Raw genomic sequence first — 24,447 nt, forward strand, 5'->3', positions numbered from 1 at the left:
CCATCTGTGTGTTCTCTGTAGTTAAGGGTCTTTCGGGGGCCAGATCATTCTTTTTTTTTTTTTTTTAAGATTTTATTTATTTATTTGAGAAAGAGCGAGCGAGAGAGCACAAGCAGGGAGAAGCAGGTTCCCAGCTGAGCAGGGAGCCCCACTTAGGGCTCCATCCCAGGACCCCGGGATCATAACCTGAGCCAAAGGCAGACACTTAACCGACGGAGCCACCCAGGCGCCCCAAGGGGACAGATCATTCTTAATTGTGGGGGTCTGTCCTGTTCACTGTGGGGTGTTGAGCAGCATTCCTGACCCCCACCCACTCAATGCCAGGAGCACTCGAAGTCATGACAACTACAAACGTCCCCAGACATTGCCCAGTGTCCCCTGAGGGGCAGGGTCCCTTTGGGTGAAACCCACTGGGTTAAGGGGTTCTATGGACCCCCAGGAGACTACATTCTATAACCATCTGACCGACTGAGGATATCCTGAGATACTGCATATATTTAAATACACACATTGAGTGGGAGGGAGAGGAGGGAACTCACAGACGCTGGGGGGGTCCCCCTGGTTTCCTTCACTTGATCCATCGGGGATTTATTCTGGTGTTTAGTGTGAGCTAGGGATCAAACTGAATTTCTCCCCCAGTTAATGAACGCACGTTTTCTCCCCGCTGGAGCTATGGACCTTTGGGGCCAGATCATTCTGTGGGGTGAGGCCAGCCTGGGCATCGCGGGACAGTGGGCAGCATCCCTCCCTGGCCCCCATTCACCCAATGCCAGGAGCAGCCCCTGTCCCCCTCGGTGGTGAGAACGAGGACCACCAGACTTTGCTCGTGCGGCTGGAAGGCAGAATCGCCGCAGTTGGGGACCCCGGGTCGAGGCACTGTAAGACCCCAGTACAGAAATGGGTCTGGAGCCCTAACCAGGGAGGAGGCTACTGGAAGACCTTGTCAGTTCCCTTCATCTTCTCCTGGCCTTCAGTAAACTATCTGGGGCCGGGAGAAACTGATGCCTAAGTGGCTGCATTGTGGGAAGTTTTAGGCACGTGCCATCCACACCCCAACCCATCTGAAGCCCGTCTGTGCCAGACAAAAAAAGGGCTGCCCGTAGAGTCTGATAAAGCTTTTAATATTTAGAAGTTGGCGCACTTAATTCTGGTACTCCTGGCTCTCGGGTGATGCTGCCCCCTCCAGCCGTGGGCAGCTGTCTGGGTCCACAGGGGCACTGGTGATGATGATGGGAACCTTGGCCTTCACACTGGTCAGGGACCAGGGCAGGTGGACCGTGCTGACCAGCTCGTAGTGGGTACTCATGATTTCGCCGTCCCGCATGCCGCTGCTCACGGACAGCACCTGCGGGAGGTTGAGGGTGCTGACGATCTTGGTGGTGTTGAAGGGCGTGATCTGAGTGTTGGCCTCCTGCCGGAGCAGCTCACTGCTGTCCACCCGAGACCGCCGCTCTGCACTGGGGGTGAAGCCCTCACATTGCACGTGGATGTAGAGGGCGAAGGTGACCATCTTGATGCACTTGCTGGTCTGGTTGTTGATCTCCGTGGTGAAGACGACCCTCTCCCCCGGAGTAAAAGTGTTCTTTTCCATCTGGATTTGGAGGCAGATGGAGCCCTGGCTGCAGCAGTTGTAGGAGACCTTCTTCTCAGCCTCCACCAAGAGAGGGTTCTAGAAGGGGGGATGGACAACTGTGAGGGATGGTGGACACAAGATCTGCTCGCCTGCCTGACATTCCTCCATCATAGCTCCTGCAAACCTCCAGCTTTTGGGACTTTCCTAAGTAAGAGGCACTGAAACAGGATCTGGAGCCTTGGGGATTTGGCAGCCAAAAGCCTGGCATGATCTCCCGGCTTGCCTTAATCAATACCCTTTGCCTTTCTGAGTACCAATTTCCTCATCATAAGCCTAAGAAATCCACAAGACCCTGGCTTGACCCCCACCTCCCATGTTCACTTGCTGTGTGACCTTGAGCAAGTGCCTTGACTTCTCTGGGCCTTGGTTTTCTAGAAGACAGGAAATGTCTCACAGTCTAAGCCCAAGACTTGGGGCTTACCCAGGCAGTTCAGACTTTAGGAGAAAATATTACGGGCTCTGAATCATGAAAGGAAAACCGTAGCGTTGAAAGTATGTAGTGTGGGGGCACCTGGGTGGCTCAGTCGTTAGGCGTCTGCCTTCGGCTCAGGTCATGATCCCGGGGTCCTGGGATCGAGCCCTTCATCGGGCTCCCTGCTCGGCAGAAGCCTGCTTCTCCCTCTCCCACTCCCCCTGCTTGTATTCTCTCTCTCTCGCTGTGTCTTTCTCTGTCAAATAAATAAAATCTTAAAAAAAAAAAAGAAAGTATGTAGTGTGTTTAAATAAATGCCTCAAAATGCAGCCATTCTATCAACTAGTCAGCTGCTGATTTGCAAATAAAGTCGCACATACATTGTATTTAATGAGTGGCTTCGGTGACATTTTACTTTTTATTTGTGGATAACATGTTAAAGGATTTGATGTGATGTGGCGGGGGGGGCGCGGGGGGCCTTTAGAATGATCACTCTCCACTTTTGCTGGCTTCCGGTGTCTCCTTGTAGAGAAACTTGATACTTTTACAAGCATGCGTGTGTGTGTGTGTTCTCTTTCAGCATACTGAGAGAGAGAGAGAGAGAGAGAGAGAGAGAGAGAGAGAGAGAGAAAATAGTGTGAAAAATACTGCCCAAACTCCCCTCCCACTTCCCATTAGTGACATCAAGTTGTTCACTTGAAATTGGCCCTGATGGGTGTTATTTTCACCAGGGAAATTGGGAAACATGACACATCACGGCTGGTTGTTAACCATTTCCTAGTACAGCACGGCCATATTCCTAAGACCCGCTTCATCAGCATTTACAAATTCTCCTGATTTGTTTCAGACCTCTGCTCATTTACAAAATGAGATTGCAGAGTTGCACAACCACGTGAATGTACTCAACACTAATGGTTAAGATGGTAAATTTTATGGGCGCCTGGGTGGCTCAGATGATTGAGCGTCTGCCTTTGGCTCAGGTCATGGTCCCAGGGTCCTGGGATCGAGTCCCGCATCAGGCTCCCTGCTCCTTGGGAGCCTACTTCTCCCTCTGCTTCTCTCTCTCTCCCCCTTTCTCTCTCCCTCTGTCTCTCATGAATAAATAAATAAAATCTTAAAAAAAAGATGGTAAATTTTATGTTATGTATATTTTGCCACAATTTAAAGTAAAAACATGAGAGATCTGGTTGAAGGCCCCAGGGACCCCCTCCCTAATGCCATCCCCTCATACTCCTTGGCTCCCTTTATCCTGAATTGGGGGTGTATTATATCTGGATTTTTAAAAAAGATTTATGCATTTATTTGAGAAAGAGTGAGCACAAGCAGGAGGGCAGAAAATTCTGCCTCTACCTCGTTGAGCCCCATCATGGGGTTGCTCTCGGCCATGAGTTGGTGAACTTTTTCTGGAAAGGAACTGATGACAAATATTTTAGGCTTTGCAGGCCACACACAGTTATGTGTCATATACTCTCCCCCCCTTTTTTTTTAAATCACAGCTCATGGTTAAAACATAGATTTTAGTATCGTGGCAAAGAACACAAATCTGTATTTTCATCTTCACCTAGATCTATGAAAGAGAAATATGTTTCATGAACTACTACTTATGCCTGCTGGTACATTCTGCTTTATTCCATTTATTGTATTCATTTAAAAATGTTCATTGCGGGGCGCCTGGGTGGCTCAGTCGGTTGTGTCTGCCTTCGGCTCAGGTCATGATCCGGGAGTCCCGGAATCAAGCCCCACATCGGGCTCCCTGCTCAGCAGGGAGCCTGCTTCTCCCTCTGCCTCTCAGTGCCTCAAAATGCAGCCATCCTATCAACCAGTCAGCTGCTGATTTGCTCCCCCTATTTGTGCTCTCCATCAAATAAATAAATAAATAAAATCTTTAAAAATATATTCACTGCAACCCTCTGGATTTGTTTTCCTGTTATGTTTAGTCTTTCTTTATTCTATTATTTTGCTTTATATAAAACCAACATTTTGTAAACATTAGCTGGTTGTAACCCACCAAATTAAATTTGTTCTGATAAATTCTATATTCTACTTATTCACAACTATTATATCCTGTCCAACACATTGATGTTATAAAAACAAAGCTGTTGTAACCCACCATATTTATATTTTGTTTTATTCTTTCATTTTTTAAAAAAAGTTGATTGCAAGGGGCGCCTGGGTGGCTCAGTTGTTAGGCATCTGCCTTCGGCTCAGGTCATGGTCCCAGGGTCCTGGGATCGAGCCCCGCGTCGGGCTCTCTGCTCCGCGGGAAGCCTGCTTCTCCCTCTCCCGCTCCCCCTGCTTGTGTTCCCTCTCTCGCTGTCTCCCTCTCTGTCAAATAAATAAATAAAATCTTAAAAAAAAAAAAAAGTCGATTGCAAGCCACCAACCATATTTTCTTCACTTCCTGTTCTACTTATTTTATTCTCTGTTCTGTTTTCTTATTCTATTGAAAAAAACACACACAATGTTTGCAACCCACAAATTGACTTTTTTTCTGATATTTTCTAGTTTAGTCTTGCATATTCTTTCATTTTATACAAATATACTTGCACCTCGCTAAACTGATTTTGCAGCCCATGATCTGGTCGTGACCTGAGGTTTGAAAAACACTGCTCCAGATTGGATGCCTTTCCTCTTGGGAGACCTGGGGCTGACCCCTGACACCAGGTGACCTCACCTCTACCCTTGCCTCTGGCCCCCTGGCCTCCTCAGCGGTCCCCTCCCTCTCCTCCAGGAGGCTAATTGCAGGCAGTTTTATTCTAAATCCCTCCAGTCTTATTCGAAAATTCCTCGCATGCGTTAGGACCCTGCGGGCATTGAGGAACTTGCTGCCCTAACTCAAGGCCAAGCCGGTAGTCCCGGCCTGTACCTGAGAGAGGGGCCCAGCAATTCCAACAGTGGCCCAGTGGAGACTCCCACACGAGGTCAGGCAGGGTGGCCAAAGCGCCCTGATTCCCAATAATGTCGGGGATACACACCCAACACTGGATTTCCTGGATCTGGGAGTGTTTGGGAGCCCCGCACTCCTTTGGCGTATGTGAAGCTTTGGGGGGATTCATCCAAACAGTATTTATTGTCATCAGCTTGGTGACAAGTCCAAGGAAAACCCATAGCTGTTAAGACGAGCCTGGTCCCTGCTCTGGCGGGGTTGGGGGGGAGGGGGGGAGATGGACACACAGTCGGCTCACTGAAAATGAACCAGGTCATTTCTGTTAGGGACAGTGATGAGGTTGTGGCTGGAGGCAAACCAGGGGTGTGAACTAGGGAGAGGTGCGGTGGAGGCTCCCTTGGAGCCAATGGTTAGGAAATGTCTCTGGGACAAGCTCCTTTCCCAAATGGTACCAGCTGTTGAAAGAGACAACACAGCTCTGTCTTTCAAGATTCTAAAGGTACAAAGAGTAGAGAGGAGGTGGGGATATTGGAGCCCATGTGCAGTGCTGGAGAAAACTTTGTAAAAACAGTCCAGCCACTGTGGAAAACAGGCTGGGGGCTCCTCAAATGTTCAAGGGAGTGATCATCTGACCCAGCAATTGTACTCCAGGTATCTAGCCAAGAGAAACAAGAAGATACATCCATGCAAACATGTAAGGGAATGTGCAGAGGCGTGATTCACAGTAACCAAGAAGTGGAAACAACCCAAGTATCCATCAATGCACGAATGGATACACAAAATGGGGTCCAGCTGGGCAATGGAATGTCATTCAGCCGGAAAAAGGGATGAGACACTGACCGAGGAGGTGAGTGGACATATCGTATGATTCCATTTCCATGAAATGTCCGGAACAGGCAAATCCACAGAGAGAGGAAGGGGATGCGTGGTTGCCACAGCCTGGGGGAGGGGGTATGGGGAATTCGAGGGGTGACAGCTAAGGGATCCAAGATTTCCTTTTGGTGTGATGACAGTGGTCTAAAATCGACAGTTGGTGATGGCCGCACAACTCTGTGAACACACGGGAAGTCATTCAGTTGTACACTTTCAATGGGTAGATTACAAGATATGTGAATTATAGCTCAATAAAGCTGTTGAAAACAATTGGAAGGAGAAAATGTTTGCTCCTCCTAGCTCCCCGGCTCCCCTCCCAGGGGGGCATGTCTGTTGCTAGTTTCTGTGATCTCCTTCCGGACACGTTTGTTACACCTGCAAGGAAGTACATTTCTCACTTGTTCTGAACTTTGCTGTGCTCACTCAACCCAGTGACTTAGTAGAGGTCCTGATGCTAAGAGCTGCCTTGTTCTGCCTCTGTTTCTCTCTAACTTACCTATAGAGCATTCCTTTGAATATTCCTTTGCTACTTTAATTCCCTCAGCAGTGAACATTTAGGCTGATTCCAATTTCTTGCCGCGAAAACATTGCTGTGGGAGGTCGCAAGTGAAAGAATATCAGTGGAAGAAATTTCTAGAAGGGAAATGGTTGGGGCAAAGTGCATGTTCATTTTAATTTGAATAGATACAGCTAAATTGCCCTCTGTTGGGGTTGTGAGAGTTTACTTAGCCAGGTGAGTGCCTACATGGCTTCTGAACAAAGATCTGAAGGATGTGGGGGAAGGATAGGAAGGTCATATTATAGTGTTCCAGGGGGAAGGCAACAGCCTGTGCAAAGGCCCTGGGGCAGGACCAGGCCTGGTATATTGGAGGGAACAGTGAGGAGGCCTGTTTGGCGGGAGCAGAGAAAACGGAGGGGAGAGGGGGCAGATCATGCAGGGCTCTGTGGACGGGGTGGGGGGGGACTTTGGCCTTTACCCTGAATGAAATGGGAGACCGGGAGGGCTGTGGGCGCAGAGGAAGGTCATCACCTGACTGTCTCTGGCCGCTCTGAGGACAGACTGTTGGAGGTCAAGACTCTGCCTCTACCCAGGGGTGTCTGGGTGGCTCACTTGATTAAGTGTCTAACTCTTGGTTTCAGCTCAGGTCATGATCTGGTGTTTGTGGGATCAAGCCCTGCGTCAGGCTCTGAGCTCAGCATGGAGTCTCCTTCAGATTCTCTCTCCCTCTCTGCTCTTCCTTCTGCCTGCACGCGCTCTCTCTCTCTCTCAAATAATTTTTATAAATCTTAAAAGACTCTGCCTCTACCTGGTTGAGCCCCATCATGGCTCACTGCACCAGAGTGGTAACCTCTGTCCTGGTCCCCCAGCTCCTGCCCTCCCTCTGCCCCCGATTATCTATCCTCCCCAAAGCAGCCAGAGGGCATCCAGTGATGACCCCTTGCCCACCAGGGCTCTTACCTGCATCAGGTGAAAGTCCAAGTCTTCCTGAGGCCTCTTATTACCTCCCTGCCCTTACTTTCTTCCCTCTCACCTTCTCCTTCACTCTGTTGCAGCCATGTGGCCCCCTCACTGTTCATCCAACACGCCAGGCACAGTCCTGCCCCAGGGCCTTTGCACAGGCTGTTCCCGCCACCTGGAACCCTCCACCCCAGATATCCCCATGGTTTCCCCGCCTCTGCTCTTTCAGTTCTCTGCTAAAATGTCACCTCCTCCAAAGGGCCTCCCTTGCCCAGTCTGGTTAAGACAGTACTGAGCAGTTGAAAAAACACGCTATTTTCATATCCTCAAAACTTATCTGTAATAACTCCTGTTGCTACTACGATCTTGATTTTTAGATCTTCCCACTTACGGGGGCACCTCCTGGGTGCGCAGACACCGCGCTGAGCACTTTGCGGTCTTCATGGGCACCCATCAAGGGAGGTATTATTCTTCTCATTGTACAGATCAGGACAGTCAAGGCTCTGGGAGGTGTTGTGAATTGCCCAAGGCCATCTAGCTAATGAAGTATCTGTCAACGAAATCTCAGGCTGGGTCTCACCCAACCCCAACATTTCACCCCAGCTTCTGCCTCGTGCCCCCTGCACTCTAGATTAGCTCTGACAGGAAGGCCAGAGAAGGGCCATAGTCTGCTCAGGGTAACACAGGAAGCAGGTGGTCAAGTGGGCCTTGAGCTCGGGTCTGGTCATCCCAGGGCTGTTCCACCCCTCCAAGCATCTGCCCTTCCTGGAACCCTCCAGGACCATCCCAGGAGGTTGGCCGGGCTCGAGACGATCCCTGTGACATATATAATAACACTGGTGGTGGAAGCAGCAAGATTCTTGGGGCCCACCCCCCAGCCCGTGCCAGGCACTGTGGGAAGTTCGGCAAGCTAGGCATTATCTCCCTGCCCATTTCACAGATGAGGAGACAGAGGCACAGAGAGGCAACGTCATTTGCAGAGGATCGCACAACAGGAAGGTGGGGGCTCTGGGATTTTTACCTGGATCTTGAAAACTAAAATCCAACCCCCCCCCCACCCCCGTCTCAGCCACCATGCTCTGATAACAGAGTCCCCAGGGGAGTGACTTGGGGCCAACGTCACTCCACCCACCTCGACTTCTATCTCTGCACCTGGGCCTCCAGGAACCATCCAGAAAACCTCCTCCTCTGCTCAGCAGACCAGAAGCCACCCCTTTTCCTTGCTTCTTTTGATGGGGGCACCATCTCTGTTGTCTGAGGGCTCAAAGACCCTGGAGCGTCACCGGGCATCCAGGCCTCCCAGGTCACAGGGGAGGCCTCTGAACAGCCTTGACTTACTATAGGGTCAAGGACATTGGGGCCCAGTCATTCTCTGGGGGTGTCCTGGGAACTGTGGGGTATTGAGCAGCACCCCTGGCCCCCACCACCTCCATGGCCAACAGCACCCCCCCCCCAGTCCTGTCAATTGTAGATGTTCCAGACACCACGCTGTGCCCCCTGGGGAGGCAGGATTATCCTGGTTGAGGGGCCCCCCGCTGGCTTAGTTCCTACCCCAGTTTCAGATTCACCTTTTGTGAACTCGCTGGACCCCCCGGAGGAGCCATCAGCACCTTTCCTTCTTCCTGGTAGAGGCCAGCTCTGTTCCCTGCCCTCCCACCTGCATCTGGTGAGCTTGGAGGACAAGCCCCACCGCTGCCCCTCCCCCATCACTACCTGCAATGGGTTTTCTTTGTGGAAGTCCGAAGTCCCTTGAACCAACAAGTACATTCTCTTCTTCGCCAGTATGTGCTCCCGGCCCATGCAGGAGGCTTGCACGAAGTAGAAGACGTGGCCAATTTTGCTGACGAAGGTAGAAGGAAGCCTGGGAGGTAAGCTGAAATGGAAGTCAAAGGTGTGGCTGCCTGCACTTAACCAATTATCTGAAAGCAAAACATACCGAGGCCATCAGAAGGTTCTAGAATCTTTTTCCTTTTTTTTTTTTTTTTTTTAACCCCCCCTTCTTTATTTGTTGTCTTGGCAGGGGTTTTGTTCTGGGCCTGGCCCACCTGTCCCTGAGCTAGGCTGAGTTCTGTGCTTTTAGGGATCTGCATGATCCATAAATACTAGGCCTAGGCCTCAGCTGGGCTGGAGGGAGATGCCTGGGTGGATGAGGTGGCTGGGGTGCTCACCCCTACTCTGGGTCTGAGAAACTGGAGGTCCAGCACATCGGTTTAACAAACCCCTCTTGAACCTCTTTCTGTGGGCCAGAGGCTGTTTTAGGCATTATTTTCAGCAGTGAGCAGGGCAGCACAGCTCCCTGCCCTCACAGAGCTTGGCCTTCAGTGCGCAGCATACAGTAGGTGCGTAACATTGGTTGAGTGGCAACTGAGGGCCAGGGAGAAGCTCACACGGCCCCCATTTCTGCAACCTCCCCCATTTTATTTGTTTCTTTCATTCGTCCAAAAGCCTCTCATTATTGTGTCTTGCCCACTGGATGGCAATCCCAGTGACTCCGGGGACCTTGTTTGTTTTATCCATTGCCCCACCCCCAGCCCGTGGCCCAGGGCCGTGTGCAGAAGGTGCTCAATAAATGTTTGCGAAATAAATGAGTGAATCCGTCAGAGGCTTGGGCTTATGCTTTTGAGGGGAAATGCTTGGCAATGGGAAAGGGTGGTACCTGATGCTGGGGGTGTTAGGGTGGGGAGTGTTTGGGTTGAAAAAACACTTACAGAACACTTACTGTATGCCCCACACTATTCTAAGCCCTTTATATACCCTTCAGTCACTAAGTCCTCAAAGCAATCTATGAGTGACCCCTTCTTCTGGTTCCCATTTTCCAGATGGGTTAATGGGACACAGAGGCAACAGGACTGTGGAGCAGTAAGGGCTGGTATGTTGCCATTCCTCCCCTAGACATCTGCACGGCTGGTGTCCTTCCCATCGCTCAGATCTGAGCTCAGTTCCCTTTCCGAAGAGACCTCTCCGTGACCTCCCGATCTAAAAATTTTAAAAGTCTAAAATTAAACTTTGTTCAGCCAGGTGTTGGCCGAGAGTTGTGGCATACCTGGGAACACTCCCATGAGCACATTTTGGAAAGGACATGCGGCTCACAGGCAGCTCGGCCTCCCTGACGTTTGTCCAGACCGTGGGACAGAACCTGCTGGAGTTGGGGCCTGGTTATTCTCTCCCTGGAACGTCTTCCCTGCCTCCTCTCTCTTTCCCTGGGACCATAGGACTCCTTATTTTGTCTCCTTGGCATTTCACTGCCAGAGGGAGATTTATCTGTCAAATAATAAGACAGATTTTTTAAAAAGATTTTATTTATTTATTTGAGAGAGAGAGAATGAGAGATACAGAGCACGAGAGGGAAGAGGGTCAGAGGGAGAAGCAGACTCCCCGCCGAGCAGGGAGCCCGATGTGGGACTCGATCCCGGGACTCCAGGATCACGACCCAAGCCGAAGGCAGTCGCTCAACTAACTGAGCCACCCCGGCGCCCAAGACAGATTTTTTTTTTTTTTTTTTTTTGGCCTTCCCAAGTGGTCATTGGGCTAAGGATAGCATTTTTCCCCCCCAGGGAAACGACTTGGAAAGTTGATTTCGAGTATCTGGGTTCTGATCAGCTCCTCATGTCTTATTATTTTCGTGTTAAAGTGTATCTGATGGTCATTGTTATACATAGCTTCCCTCCTGGGGAGGAACCAGGCCTCTGCTATCCCTGGGGGTTTGCTGATCCACTAGCAGATGTGTTTACCTTCCAGACCCAGGTTCCTATTATGGCTAGAGTTGGCTGCTGGCTTTGTCCTTACCCTCTACTGGGAATGTCTTCATCTTGTGCACGTAGTCGGCCTTGTTGTTGCAAATAACATCTCTGCTATAATCACGGGATGCCCCGATTTCTTCATTCCACTCCACATAACCCCTTCCCACGAGCTCCACCTTCACAATAGGGTCCACCAGGGTGCTGTTCAGGATTAGAACCACCTGCCCTTTTATGCTGGAGCCGGCTAGGTAGACTGCATCCTTGGGCAACACTAATTCGATCGACTTCACCACAGACATGGGGGGTTGGGATGGGAGAGAAACATCCTCCCTCCTCCCCCATGCCACTGAGATTTCCGGTTCCTTTGCCGCAGTGAAGTCACCTGTCTGTGACATCATCCAGCCAGGGTTCTGGGAAGGGGGTCCCTAGTGGCTGGGATGGGAGATGAGGCTGTTGTGCAGGGGTGGGACAGCTTGGGAATTCCAAAGTCCTCACTGGTGTATGAAATGATACCTTACCCCTTTTTCCCAGGATGTAACAGATAAATAAGCCAAACCAACCGCAAGGCCCTAGCATTCCTGCCCCGTAGGGAACACCTGTCATCTTGCCGGGAGGTTAGAGGCCTGGGTGAGAAGAGCTCCTTATGAGCTCTACTTAGAGATGGGGAGGAATGAGGAATGAGCCCCAAGGTCTTTTCTGCTCTATCAGATGGCCCCCAAATGTGGTATGTGCGCTTCTCAGGGTTCATAACACTGGTTAAGCTCATACACAGTCATTGTCATTTTAATGGCTCTCTCTATATACCAACTAGTCCCTGTTAGAAAAAAATTATAGAGGGGCGCCTGGGTGGCTCAGTTGTCGGGCGTCTGCCTTCGGCTCGGGTCATGGTCTTGGGGTCCTGGGATCGAGCCCCATGTCGGGCTCCCGGCTCGGGGGAGAGCCTGCTTCTCTCTCTCCCTCTGCCTGCCGCTCTGCCTGCTTGTACTCTCTGTCAAATAAATTAAAAAATCTTAAAAAAAAAAAGAAAAAGAAAAAAATTATAGATATGGCCAGGACATGAAATCTGGTGTGTCCTGACTGAATGCTTAGAGCATTGTGTCCTCCATCTAAACACGAACACCATCTCCTTACACATCTGACATTTCTCTTTACACCTGTGTCTCCCCCATTGAATGGGAAGTCCTTGCAGGGTGGGACTTAGTCTCTGTAAGCTTTGTGCCCACCAACGTCTGCTTGACTCCGGGCCTGGTTCAGACAAGAGGGGTGGCAATAGGTTTGTTGAGTGACTTAACGACCTTCAAGAATATATCATTTTGCAAAAAGGAAACTGAGGCCTTTTGCCCTCTAATGGGTTTCCTGGTGCCTAACTCGCCCATGGGCTGATGCCTAAGCAGGAGGACCACTGGAGCAGAAGAGGTGTCAGGAAGTGTCCATTCTCCAGACTCTAGCAGGCCTCCTTCATTGTCTTTGTTGTATCTCCCTTTATTATTTCATGTGATGTCTTTTGTAGACATCGCCATCTTGTCTCCCTGAGTGGTTTGTAAGCTTCTTCTGGAGAGGCCTGGCATAGTCTTTCACTCATGTTTGTTAACGAACCTAGGCAACCTCTCCAACTTTCTCAAAATGACTGGAGAAATGGGGGCCTCATTTCTTTCTGCAGGGAAAACCAGACCTCTTTTTGAGTTACTTGAGATATCCAAGGGGCCTGGGCTGAGCCCTGCTCCAAATACACCTGAAGAACGTATTCCCTCTTTTGGTCCTGTTGGGTTTTTGCAATAGTACGTGCAAACAAATGATATGCTCTCACCAGGAATAGGCCAGGTTCCCATGGCCGATTCTCAATGTGAAAGATCTCATCTGCCTCCCAGACTCAGGGAGGCCTGCCTGATACCTGCTCGTCCCTGAGATTGTGGTCTATACTTGGCTGATGACTGTGAGTCCAGAAAGACACTCAGTAGCACAGACGGAGTCCTGAAGTTGGAGAAAGTTAATAGCAAATTCTGGACTTTGGATTTTGGACTCTATCTGTTCCCTATGACTTCTATAACAAATCCCCACAATTTTAGTGGCTTAAAAAACACAAATTTATTCTCCTATAGTTCTGGAGGTCCGAAGTCCAAAATGGGTCTTAAGCAGCTAAAATCAAGGGGTTCTAGGGTTCTAGGAGAGAATCTGTCCCTCACCTTTTCTGGCCTCTATAGGTTTCCCACATTCCTTGTCTGTTGGGTCTCATCATTCCAACCTCTACTTCCCTTGTCATTTCTCCTTCTCTGACTTGGCCCTTTTGCCTCTTTCACTTGTTAGGACCCTTGTGATGATTTTGGACCAGCCTGCATCATCTAGGATACTCTCCCCCACCGGAAGATCTTTAATTTGATCTCATCTGCAAAGTCCCTTTTGCCACGGAAGCTACCATATTCACAGGCTCAGGGATTAGGATATGACAAGCTTTGTTAGAGGGGGGACATTCTTCTGCCTACCACTTGGAAGAACAGCAGAAGGACCAGTGCCTAGAAGGGACTCTGCTCGGGTCCAGAGAAACCTGTACACACAGAAGTTGGAGGTCATCACTCTTCTGCTTACAGCCTTCCCGTGCTGCTCACTGCTCTCAAGAGATAAAAGACCAAAGGCCCCCTTGAGGCCTTAGATGACACCTCTCTGACCTCGTCCCCTCTCTGCCCAGCTACACTGGCCTCCTGGCTGCTCCCCCTACATTTCTAAGCCTTTTCCGGCCTCTGAGCTTGCCCGTCCCTCCTCGACCCATCTGTCCTTGGTTTCTATCTCAGATCTCAGCTCAAATGTCATCCGTTCAGAGAGGCCCACCTCTCCACCTCAACCAGAATGTCCTCTCTGCACACCCCCACATGCCTCTCCAGCTACTGTCCTGTCTTCATCGCTCACAGTGGTGTCTGAAATGATTTGCTTTACTTATTCATTTTTTGCCTGTCTCTCCAGACAAGAAATTACCCTTCTGGAGACCACCAACAGGGTTGGCCTTGCCCATTGTTGCCGCCCCCACCCCCCAGCTCCGAACACTGTGTCCAGGCGCTTTGTAGGTGCCCAGCATGGGTCACTGTGTGCCCGCCAAGACTGGCCAGAGCAGAGCAAGCAGGGTGGAGGGGGCAGGGCAGTCCTGCCCGCCTGGACAGCGGGAGAAGGCGGGAAAACGAGGCGGGAAAACCCAGCAAACAAGCCCTGCGGGTGGGTAGGGTGGGGAGCTCTAGCAGGCCCTGACGCCAGGAAATGGAGCTTGGGGCCATCAGGCTGGCCATCGGGGTACAGTCTCGAGAGGGGCCCCCACATTCTACTGCAGTGTTTAAACATTGATTCCGGCCTTCCCTGCCCTCCTGGTCAGCGCATGCCCGTGCCCCGGGAAAGGGGCTGTGGAAAAGGACTTAAAAGGTCAGGGGGACTCTACCCGGGGTCCCTGCCCAGGGGTATCCCTAGGGCTCCTGAGGGACATGCAGAGTCGGGGGGGGGCCAGCTCCCGCCACTGGGTCGGGTCGCACACTGGGTGCGCCCAGCAGAGCGCATAGGGCTGGGCGGGGCCGTGGCCCGCTGGGCGGAGTGGGGGTGGATGGAGGAGGGGGCGCCCCCCACCCCCTTTCTCGCTTCCCGCCACTGCGGCGGCCAATCACCAAGCAGGAGCCCGCCCCTGGCGCGGCCTCCCGCGGCCCCGCAACTCCCAAACGCCGAGTTTTCGCGGGAAAAAAAATCAGAGCAGCTGGCAGCGCGGCGGGCAGTGGTGGCCGTCCAGGCGCTCCGGGTCGCAGGCAGGTCCGCGCGGGGTCCGGGGCCACGCACGCGTCTCTATCGCCATCCCCAGCCGGGCCAGGCGCGCAGGCAGGAGAGTGGATCGGGGCGGCCGGAGAGGTGAGCCTCCGACTGATCGGGGTGCCATCCTGGGCCGGGGGAAGGGCCCGGCGGCACCGGGCGCGGAGACTTTGCAAAACTTTCGGGAGCGGCCCGGGGACGCGCGGCCAGTACCAGCGCACTCGTGCCCGGTAGCGTGGCTGTTCTCCACGCCGTCTCGGGCTCTGCCCCCGCCCTGCGGCCCTTGGGAATCGTCCCCCGCAGCCCGGGCGCCGGCAGGGGCGAGAGGAACATACTCAGAGCCCCGCGGGGGTCGCGCCGGCCGGGTGGGGGAGGGCCTGGCGAGCCACAGGGGAGGATGTCAGGCTCCGCGCCTGCGCGCGGGCTGCCCTGGGATTCAATTGTCGCGCCCGAGCCCGATTTCGCGCGCCCTTCGTTCCCCGGGCGCGCCTGGGCCAATGGGGAGCGGGCGGGGCGGGGCAGCCGGGCGCGGCGGAGCCAGTGAGCGAGTCGGCTCAAGTGAAGGGGGCGGGACTTGGCGCGCGGGGCCCCTCGGCCTGTCCCGGCGGTGGGGGTGGGCGTGGGCTAGTTGGCGTGGCCCGAGCGAGCGGGCGGGAGAATAAGAGGGGCTCTGGGCTCGTGGGTCGGGGTCCCGGGAACGCGAGCCTGCGCGTGTGGCCGCCGCCGGGCCGAGGTGAGAAGCGCGGCGCGCGCGGGGGCGGCCGGGACGGGGCGGCCGGTTGCCATGGCCACCGCGGGGGCCGGCAGTGTCGCGCACGCGCGCGGGGGGGAGGCGGGGGCCGCGGGCACCCAGGGTTGGGGGCTCCAGGGTCGGGGGGGGTGGTCCTTCGCCTTCGGTCACACTTAGTTGAGTTACTGGGACTTCGGAAGTTCCAACCCGCGCCGGAGTTTTGGGTTCTCCTCTTGCGTCAGTATTAATCCAAGGAATGAATGAATGAATGAATGAATCAATGAACGAACGAAGAAACCTGGTTCCTCGCTATTTGGCTGTGTCCTCCTTACTTCTCTGGATCTTGTGTGTCTCCCCCCCCACGCCCCCGCCGTGAAAGACGGAGTGGGTTGGACTGAGTGGTCCAAGATGCCGTTTGCCTTCCCCTCATTCACCCTCCCCTCCTCGTTCCTGCGCCGTTGCTGGTCGTTAATGCGTTAATTTCTTCATTTACTCCGCGGGGCCCTGGTCAGCTGTGGCTCTTCCGCGGACCAGCGCGCTGGGAGGGCGTCCTGGGAGTTTTCTAGTGTCCACAGACTGGACAAAAGCCAAGATGACCTGAGCATGGCACGGTGTGGTGGCGGCAGCAGCACCACTGACCCAGGGGTCCCGCTCTCTCGCCTTCAGCACCAGCAGATACCATGTGGATCCAGGTTCGCACCATGGACGGGAAGGTGGCCCACACTGTGGACTCACTGTCCAGGCTGACCAAGGTGGAGGAGCTGAGGAGGAAGATCCAGGAGCTGTTCCACGTGGAGCCAGGCCTGCAGAGGCTTTTCTACAGGGGCAAGCAGGTAAACCCGCCCTGTCGGCTGCCGCCCGCCCAGCACCTTTGTTCTTGCCTGGTCCAGGCGTCGTACATATACTCTCCCCGCCCCTCGTCCGGTCCCGCTTCACGTCTCCACAGAAACCTCAAATGCCTGAGCCAGGAACAAAGGCTCCACTCGCAGATCGACATACCGGGCAGGAAGCTGGCACTCCAGTCCGTAGCATTTGGGCTTTTAAGTCTGCCCCCCCCCCCCCCCCCGGTTTTTTGAAGCTTCTCTTAATATAATTTCTAGAAAAGGAAGTTGGAGGTGGCCAATGGAGGACTGATGAATTTCGAGGAAGAGCCTAGAATCCTTTCTCAGTAGGACGGAAGGGACCAGGTTTTCCTTTGAAACACACACCGATGGCCCCACAGCTTGCACCTATTTAGAGTTTGACCCCACAGGGTCTGTTTTCGAGAAATTTGGATCAGCTTGTTCAGAGGCTGGAGATGGCGCTTGCTGGTCAGGAATTTCTGCCAGGAGCTCGTGCTTTCCTTGGGGTCTGCGGGCCCCGCTTTTCTGCGTCCTCTCTTCTTGCTCTCTCCCTGGCCCCTGGTAGCGTTTAAAATGGTCACCCTTGCTTTCTCAGCTGCCCACATTTGGGACACTTTCTCCAGGTGTAGTGGGGGGTTTCCGTTTTTGTCTGTGTCTTTGTGGGGGGCGACGGAGCATCCTACTGTGAGTGGGATTTCCCCTGGTAAGCTAAGATGGTACGGCACAGTCGGTCCCGTCTGCAGGGGCCATCGTGGAGTGGGGTGCACGGTAGGGACAGCGGTGGCTTTGGGACTGTGCCCTGGATTAAAAGTCTTCAGTTGGGCTGCGCGTGCCTGACTTTGTTGTTGTTGCGTTTTGAACTGGGTACTGCCGCCATCTGGTGTCTCCATTGAGAAATAAACACTCTGCGCCCGGCCGGGATTTTTGGGGGCTGGGAGGATCCAGTTTGCTTAACTCGAAATGAGACCTGATGATTAATTTCTTGGGCTCGTGGTGCCCTTGGGGACCTTTCACCTCCTTCCTGGGAGAGACACGATGACTTGAATGTCTTTAGAAGCTGAGTTAACCCGCCCTGCCTGGGAAGGGGAAGCCGGTCCCGCGGACTCGTTGGCCTGCGCGGTGAGCAAACGCAGGGCTGTGAGTAAGCTCTGCCGAGGTGCTCTCTCCCGCCGCCTCCGAGGGCTCATCTTTTGTGGTATCCAGACTGACTTCGATTAGCCACTCAATCTCTTTGTTCAGCAGAAGGTCCTTTCACAGAGTTTCTGAGAACCCTCGGGTGTGCCTGCTAAGCAGGTCATGGTGTGTTTCAGAGGTGGATCCGATCGAGTCCTCTAAAGTGGGAGGATCTGGGAGCGCCTGCCACGTGCCAGGCACTGTTGTCACATTTCCATCCGGCAGAAAAGTTTGCAAGAGCCACGAACCCCCAAGCACCTACCCCTAGAGCTTCCCCCTGACACTCGGCCACATTCCAGTTAGCACGCTTTGTCTGTCCTCCTGTCTGCCCGCCAGTCCGTTGTAGTTTTTGAAGTGCGTTTCAAAGTAAGTTGCAGACACAGGTTCACGCCAACCCTGAGCACTTAAGCATGCCTGCCATTAACTAGGGTCCAGTACGGATTTGTGGGTCTCGTTTTTTTTAGGTAACACATATATAGCGAGATATGCACACATCAGGTGGACCATTTGGAGTCTGGACAAATGTCTACACCCACGAAACCAAACCCCCATCTCCCTTCATTTGTAACACGAGATCCAACCCATACAAAAGCCCTTATGCCCCCTTGGAAAGTTATAAAGCCTGATGATACCAGGAACACCTGGGGGCGGGAGACACGCAGGGTGTACCTTTAATTGGCGGGCCATCAGCGATGAGAGTTGGAGCTTTTGGCGCTGCTTGCTCACAACACGGCTTTCACATTTAGCACAGGCTTCCTGCTTCCCCCGTGACCTCTGTGACTGCCGCCCGATCCCCCGCCTGGCGCTCCGTCCCCACTCGGCAGCTTCGTGAGGGAACGTGCAGTCGTCTCTGTCTTTCGGCCGAGGAAGCCAGGCCTAGAGCGTGATGCAACTTCCCGGGGATGCTGGCGAGGCCCTGGCCTGGCTGCGGGGAGGTGGGACGGCGAGGGTGGGGGGACACGGACAGACAAGGCTTATGGCGGCACCTCCCAGTGAGCCAGTGAGTCGAGTCTGCAAACAGACTAGGCTAACAGCGATAGAAAGCAGCCTAGTTTCCAGTGGGCGGGGCAAGAGAGCTGTTTTTACAGAATGTTCTAGAGTGTCTTCGCAATCCTTTCCCCCCCTTTTTTTTTCTTCCTCCCTTTTAAAGAAACATGTCATCGCAGTCCAAGGTCTGCAGTGAGGTTGATTGAGATGATAAAGCAGAACATAGTTGAGCCTTTCTTCAGGATATGGGAGGGTTTCGTGGCTGGCTTGTTTGGGCTGAATAGGTTGGCGGTTATGTCGTTTGATTGGCGGAAATGCAAGAAGCCAAATGGGGGCAGGGACCCGGGCCGCAGGCCCAGCCTGGGCAAGGGCAAGAGGCATCTGGCGCCTTTTTCTTGGCTGCCCATAAAAATAACAATAGCTGTCATTTGTGGGGACTCCAGCACGTTCAGGTGCCGGGTTCTGCCCTTTACATAATCTTCCCCGGGTCCCCTGCCCAGATGGCCGCGGCCCAAGCTCCGAGCGGCTCTCCCGGTGTGGCTGGTGCGGGGCTGGGCGCAGCCAGCTCGAGGTAGAGGCACGGTGAATCAGCTCCGGGTTTCTCCCCGTCGGCCTTGCTGACGTGGGAGGCCGGCTCATTGTCTGGAATTGCCCCCAGTTGAGAGGTACTAATTTAGTAGGTAACTGACATTAGGAAAACAGCGAAATCGGCTTCACTGGCCTCAAAGGCCATGTTAAGGTCCGTCTGAAAGATCAGGCTGAAATGGTGCCCTGGGAACGGCCTCGTGAGGGTCACCCGTGTCCTAGCACACCACCAGTTCAGAGTGGCTTTTCCTGAGTGCTTGTCCCTGAATTCCCGAAGGGCAGAGCGGGGCAGTAGGGTCCTGTCCTTAGGCTGTGTGAGGGAGGGTCCCCTTCCCCTGGGAGGGCTCCCAGCTGGAGGGCTTGCCCTCTAAGCCAGGCGTCAACAAATGCTTTATGTAAATATTTGTGTCCTCGAGGACGGTTCACCCCTGCCATTGGAGGGGGAAGCAGCCACAGACAGTATGCAAATGAATGGGCATGTCCCAGTCCAATAAAACTTTACCAAAACAGGTGCAGACTAGACCTTCAGACTGACTGTAGCTAGCCAGTTACGCCCTATCGTGCTTCCATCCAGCGTCCTTAGTTGGTGATCCAGGTTTTACTGTGAGGAACAGCACTGCTGTGGAATGTACTAGAAGAGGTCCCCTAGAGCACTGTGTGGCAGGGTGTACAAGGCGTTTGGTCTCAGGACTCCTTTCCCCCCTCCAAAACCAGTTGAAGATCCTAAAGAGCTTCTGTTGACGGGCGCCTGGGTGGCTCAGATGGTTAAGTGACTGCCTTCGGCTCAGGTCATGATCCTGGAGTCCCGGGATCGAGTCCCACATCAGGCTCCCTGCTCAGCAGGGAGTCTGCTTCTCCCTCTGACCCTCTTCCCTCTCGTGCTCTCTCTCTCATTCTCTCTCTCTCAAATAAATAAATAAAAGCTTAAAAAGTTTCTGTTGATGTGGAGGGGTCACATGTGGCTTGGATGTGCTGTCCACTCTGCTCGCTCCCCCCAAGGTGGGAAGTTGTGTTCCCTCTGCCACATCTGGGCTCCTGCTTCATGCAGTTTTCTTCTCTCCCATCTCTGTCCGTCTGTCTTGTCTGCATGTTGGGTTGCTGCCGAGCCTGGAGGCTGAGCAGGACAGGTGAGGGGCCAGGGCTACACCCCCAGGAAGGGGGGTGGAGCTGTTTCCTGCTTCCTCCCTCTCAGCCTCCCAGCTCAGCCCAACAGGCCCTCGTCAATGCTCCCTCTCCTCCTCTAGCTGTAAGTCCTTCTTGGTATGAGGCTCACTGTCCCCTCCACCTCTTGCCAAAACGGCTACTTAGAGCCGACTGACCCAAGAACCACCACGTGCCAAACCGAGGGACGTGTGTTTCCTGCCTCTGGGCAGCACCCGGCACCCTGTAAAGTATCCCTTGAAAATGTTACGAGGGGGCAGAGGGTGGACAGAAACGGTAGACATGGCAAGCTTTAATCTTGGTCTCCACCAGGAACCAACATGCTTAGCTGTCAGATCGTATACGTGTTTACTTCGCTTTTACACGGTGCGCGTGGCCAAAAATTCCAGACGTCCAGAAACGTCCAGAAAGCATACTTGGATTAAAACAGAGAGGAAGACATAAACACTGTGGGCAGTTTTGTCTTTTGACCTGAATCTGCTGTATAGGGTTACGTGCCCCAAATCATACATATGTGTCCTATTAGGTTTGAGGGATTTTTCCATGCAAAGCTTCCTTCTACAAGTTGTCAACTTCAGGTTTAATTTTAACGTCAGGACCTCTAACATGAGGTACAGATCATCTGTCGTGCAGTGTTCGTAGCTTTTATTAATACCGTTACTCTTGGTGGGAATTTTTGGATTTTTTTTTTTTTTTAAGACTTTATTTTTAAGTAATCTGTGCACCCAGCGTGGGGCTCAGACTCACCAACCCTGAGATCCAGAGTTGCATGCTCCTCCAAGTGAGCTGGCCGGGCGCTCGAGAGCTTTCAGATCCTGATAATGAATGTGAATGTGGAACACGTTGGCGTGAGGCAGGCCTGGGCCCGGCGCCCCCCCACCGTGGCCCCCAGACGTTCGTGCACAGCTCCGGGCAGGCAGGGTGGAGGGATAGGGCGGCACAGCGCACCCTCCTGCAGCAAAACCGTCGTGCAGCCTTCCTGTTGACTGCAGGGCCCTTCTGGAAAGTTCTAGAAACGGCCGCAGGAAGCAGCCAGACCAGCTGTACCGGGAGGCAGAGCCCTGTGCCAGCCTCCCCCAGCCTGAATGCCCCCTTCCCTGCCCCGTTTGTGCCTCTGTCTGCGTTCTTGCATCGGCGGGCCCGTTGGCTTCCTCCACGGAGCCTGTGCCTGAGCAAATCGGTACGCTGATGGAGGCTGGCTTCCTGACCCGTCGTGGGCGTGAGGGGCCCGGTCATGCACCTTGTTCCAGCCGTCCCCCTGCCTCTCCGTTGTCCAGCCGCCTCGGCTTATGCTTTATTTCCCGCCCTCTCGTTTGTCCTCGTTTCCCTTGACACATGCGGGAGTTGCGTCTGCTTGGCTGCGTTTCCCTGTCACGTGCAGCTGTGTGACGAGGCCACTGTTTGCCCCGCAGGTAAGGCTGCTGTGAATGCCCTGTGAGGTCCCTGTACGTGTCTCCTGGGCACACACGTGAGGCGCTCTCTAGCTCAGTGGTTCTCCCTGGGGGTGATGCTGCTCCTCTGGGATTGCTTGGCGGTGTCTGGGGACGTCTGTGGCTGTCACATCTGGGGGTGCTCCTGGCATGGAGTGGCTGGGGCTGAGGGATGCTGCTCAGCCGCCCAGAGTGCCCAGGACGGCCCCCCCACAGCGATGTGGCCCGATGTCTGCAGTGCCCAGGGGGTGTCTGCCTCACGAGGTGCTGGGCCCCAGGGTACATGTATCTTGTTCACCCTTTCTAAGGCCATTTGGCCTGCCTTCTGCTGGTTTCCTTGTCCCAGTTACGCTGGGAATGCTCGCGTTTCTTCCTCTTTTTAAATTAACATACTTATTGTGAACTTACATATTTGTAGGCTTACGTATATTTATCTATTTATTTCTGAGTCTTAGGTGCTTAACAGTATCAAGAGGAAGGTTCAGTGATTTCTCCTATATCCTGCCTCCCACACACCCAGTCCCCCCAGCTACCGGCATCCACACCCAAGTGGCACGTGTGTTAACGTTCAACGAACCCACCTTGACCCATAGTTGACCTTAGAGTTCATTCCTGGTGTTGTGCCTCCTGTGGGTTTGGACAGAGGGAGGAGCCTCCCGGCCCTGAAGCGGAAGTCCTCGGTGCCCCACCTTGTCCGTCACGTCTCGTCCCCCGGCCCCTGGCCCCCACTGATCCTTCTGTCTCCACAGTTTTGTCTCTTCCAGAACGTCACGGAGCTGGCATCACATGGTATGCCCCTGTCTTGGGCTCCTTTTTTTCTTTTGGAAAAAAAAAAAACACACAACTTTATTGAGATGTAATTCACACGCCCTACAACTCACCCACTTCCAGTGTGTAATTCGGCGGTTTTCAGTGTCTTCCGAGTTGTGCAGCTGTCACCGTAAGCAATGCTAGTATATTTTCTTCGCCTACATACTTTTTAGTATCCCCTTCTCAGCCCCAGACAACCAGTCACCTGCTTTGCCCGTGGATGAGCCCGTGCTGGACGTGTCAGCCACGTGGACTCACACCCCGTGTGGCCTTCCGTGTCTGGTTTCCTCCCTGAGCGTCCTGGGCTCGGGGTCCGTCCCCGGGGACATGTGTGGGGCACCTCTCCTGTTCGTGCCGAGGGACGCTCCCGTGCATGGGGGACACGTGTGTCCCCCCCGTTGATGGACGCTGGGTTGTTTCCACCCTTAGGCTGTTGTGAGTCCTGCTGCTGTGAACGTGCATGTGCGGGTTGACTTGTCTCTTCCTTCACGTCTGTGTCCCCTCTACCCGTTGTCACCGCTGTCCTTTGTTGGCCCTGTGGGGGGGGGGGCTGGCATTGAGTCTCCCCCACCTGGGCCTCCCCGTGGTTCGTGGGCAGGGCTGGGCACATCGGAGGCTCCCCCCTCACCCTGGGCAAAGCCATGGAGCGGGCCCTAGAAACCCCGTGGCTGTAGGCAAGTGTTGGAGTGTTCAGATGCCTTTTTCTTGGGGAGCGGGGTGACCATTCATCCGATGCTCAGGTTTGTGCTGAATAAAGCCTAGCAGCCACCGCAGTGAAGAGCTTTGGACCCTGGAGCTCGCTTCCCTGTGACCCCAGGGGCTGCTTGCATATTGATGGCCTTCCAACCAGCAACTTTTGGTAAACATTGGGAAGGAAGGAAAGTTGACTATTCGTGTCTTTATTTCCCTTTCTCTTTTTCTTTAGGAAGCTGCTTCTGAACCGGGTAGTGCTGCCCTCAGGGGACACTGGGCAGTGTCTGGGGGACATCTCTGGTCCTCATGACCGGGAGTGCTCCTGTCATCGAGTGTGTGGGGTCAGGGATGCTGCTCCCCCACAGTGCCCAGGACAGCCCCCCGGAGAACAGCCCGGCCCCGTATGCCCCCAGTGCACAGGGCAGAGACCTGCCTTAGGGACATCGGGAGAGAACAAGATGCACTTGAGGGTCCTTGTTGGGTGCCATGGGACAGTTTCTAATAAAAGATAAGTCCTCGGCCTTTTTGCCACCGGGATGCGGCTCAGATGACATAACTCCTTCGCACAACCTTGCCAGGCCACGGCCAGGGTGGCAGACCTGAGCTGTGCCAGCACACAGGATCCTGTCAGTGACTCGTGTGTGGGTGGGATTCGGAGAAAGGCCTTCGTAGAGGGGCGCAGCTGGAGCCAGAGCCGGCGCGGAAACCGGCGAATGTTGGGTCTGTGTCTCCTTTGGTTCATAGCAGCCATGGTCTCTCCCCCCTCGGCACTGTGAACATCAGGGCTGGATCGTTCCCTGATGTGAGCGTGTCTCGGGCACCATGGGAGGCTGGGGCGCATCCCTGGCCCCGCCCCAGTCGTGACAACCAGAATGATCCAGGTGTTGTCAAGTGTCCGCTGGGGGGCAGGATCACCCTGGGTGAGACCCCCTGGGTCAGGGGGTTCCACTGATCATCCCCCTCCCCCCCAGGAGTCTGTGCTCTGTAACCACCTGACGTGCTGAGGTTCTGGGACGTTGCACACGTTGGAATATACACACTGAGTTGGGGGGAGGGGTGACTCTCCCACGTTGGGGTCACTCTGGTTTACACCGTCTGACCCGTTGGGGATTGATTCTGGTGTCTGGTGTGAGCAAGGACTGGACTTAATTTTTTTTTTTTTCCGTAAATAATTAATGCAAAGTTTTTTTTGCCTTGACACTGCAGACGTTTTGAGCCAGATCACCCAGTGTTCCCTGGAGGGCAGGCTTGTCCTCAG

General features: G+C 53.7%; 2 protein-coding genes across 4 annotated transcripts in view; one reads left to right on the forward strand and one right to left on the reverse strand.

Moving 5' to 3' along the window:
• Nucleotides 1–229: 229 nt before the first annotated feature.
• On the reverse strand, nucleotides 230–11,889 carry ARRDC5 (arrestin domain containing 5). Its single transcript, XM_027586017.1, has 3 exons — nucleotides 11,051–11,889; nucleotides 8,978–9,183; nucleotides 230–1,669 (listed from the first exon to the last, which is right to left on the reverse strand). The coding sequence occupies exons 1-3, from the start codon at nucleotides 11,400–11,402 to the stop codon at nucleotides 1,142–1,144; spliced, it is 1,086 nt and encodes a 361-aa protein (XP_027441818.1). The 5' UTR covers nucleotides 11,403–11,889; the 3' UTR covers nucleotides 230–1,141.
• A 2,756-nt stretch (nucleotides 11,890–14,645) lies between these two features.
• The window catches only part of UHRF1 (ubiquitin like with PHD and ring finger domains 1), a 31,086-nt gene continuing 21,284 nt past the window's right edge, over nucleotides 14,646–24,447 (forward strand). The window contains exons 1-2 of one of the 3 annotated variants that reach the window (XM_027586015.2): nucleotides 14,646–14,877; nucleotides 16,175–16,341. In XM_027586015.2, the coding sequence (XP_027441816.1) occupies nucleotides 16,189–16,341 (153 nt within the window). In that variant the 5' untranslated portion in view covers nucleotides 14,646–14,877; nucleotides 16,175–16,188. Of the gene's footprint in view, nucleotides 14,878–15,369; nucleotides 15,512–15,605; nucleotides 15,746–16,174; nucleotides 16,342–24,447 lie in introns of those variants that run through there. The other 2 variants (XM_027586014.2, XM_027586016.2) reach the window with 2 other exon arrangements.

Source organism: Zalophus californianus, chromosome 1 (genome assembly GCF_009762305.2).
Source record: "Zalophus californianus isolate mZalCal1 chromosome 1, mZalCal1.pri.v2, whole genome shotgun sequence".
NCBI classification, from domain to species: domain Eukaryota; kingdom Metazoa; phylum Chordata; class Mammalia; order Carnivora; family Otariidae; genus Zalophus; species Zalophus californianus.

Bases quoted from the DNA above. Each gene is read 5' to 3' on its own strand.
- ARRDC5 (XM_027586017.1), bottom strand. From the start codon at position 11,402: ATGATGTCACAGACAGGTGACTTCACTGCGGCAAAGGAACCGGAAATC. The intron at 9,184-11,050 runs GTAAGGACAAAG...TTTTGCTTTCAG, and splicing joins GAAGACATTCCCAGTAGAGG to ATAATTGGTTAAGTGCAGGC. The intron at 1,670-8,977 runs GTAGTGATGGGG...CCCCCCTTCTAG, and splicing joins ACAAAGAAAACCCATTGCAG to AACCCTCTCTTGGTGGAGGC.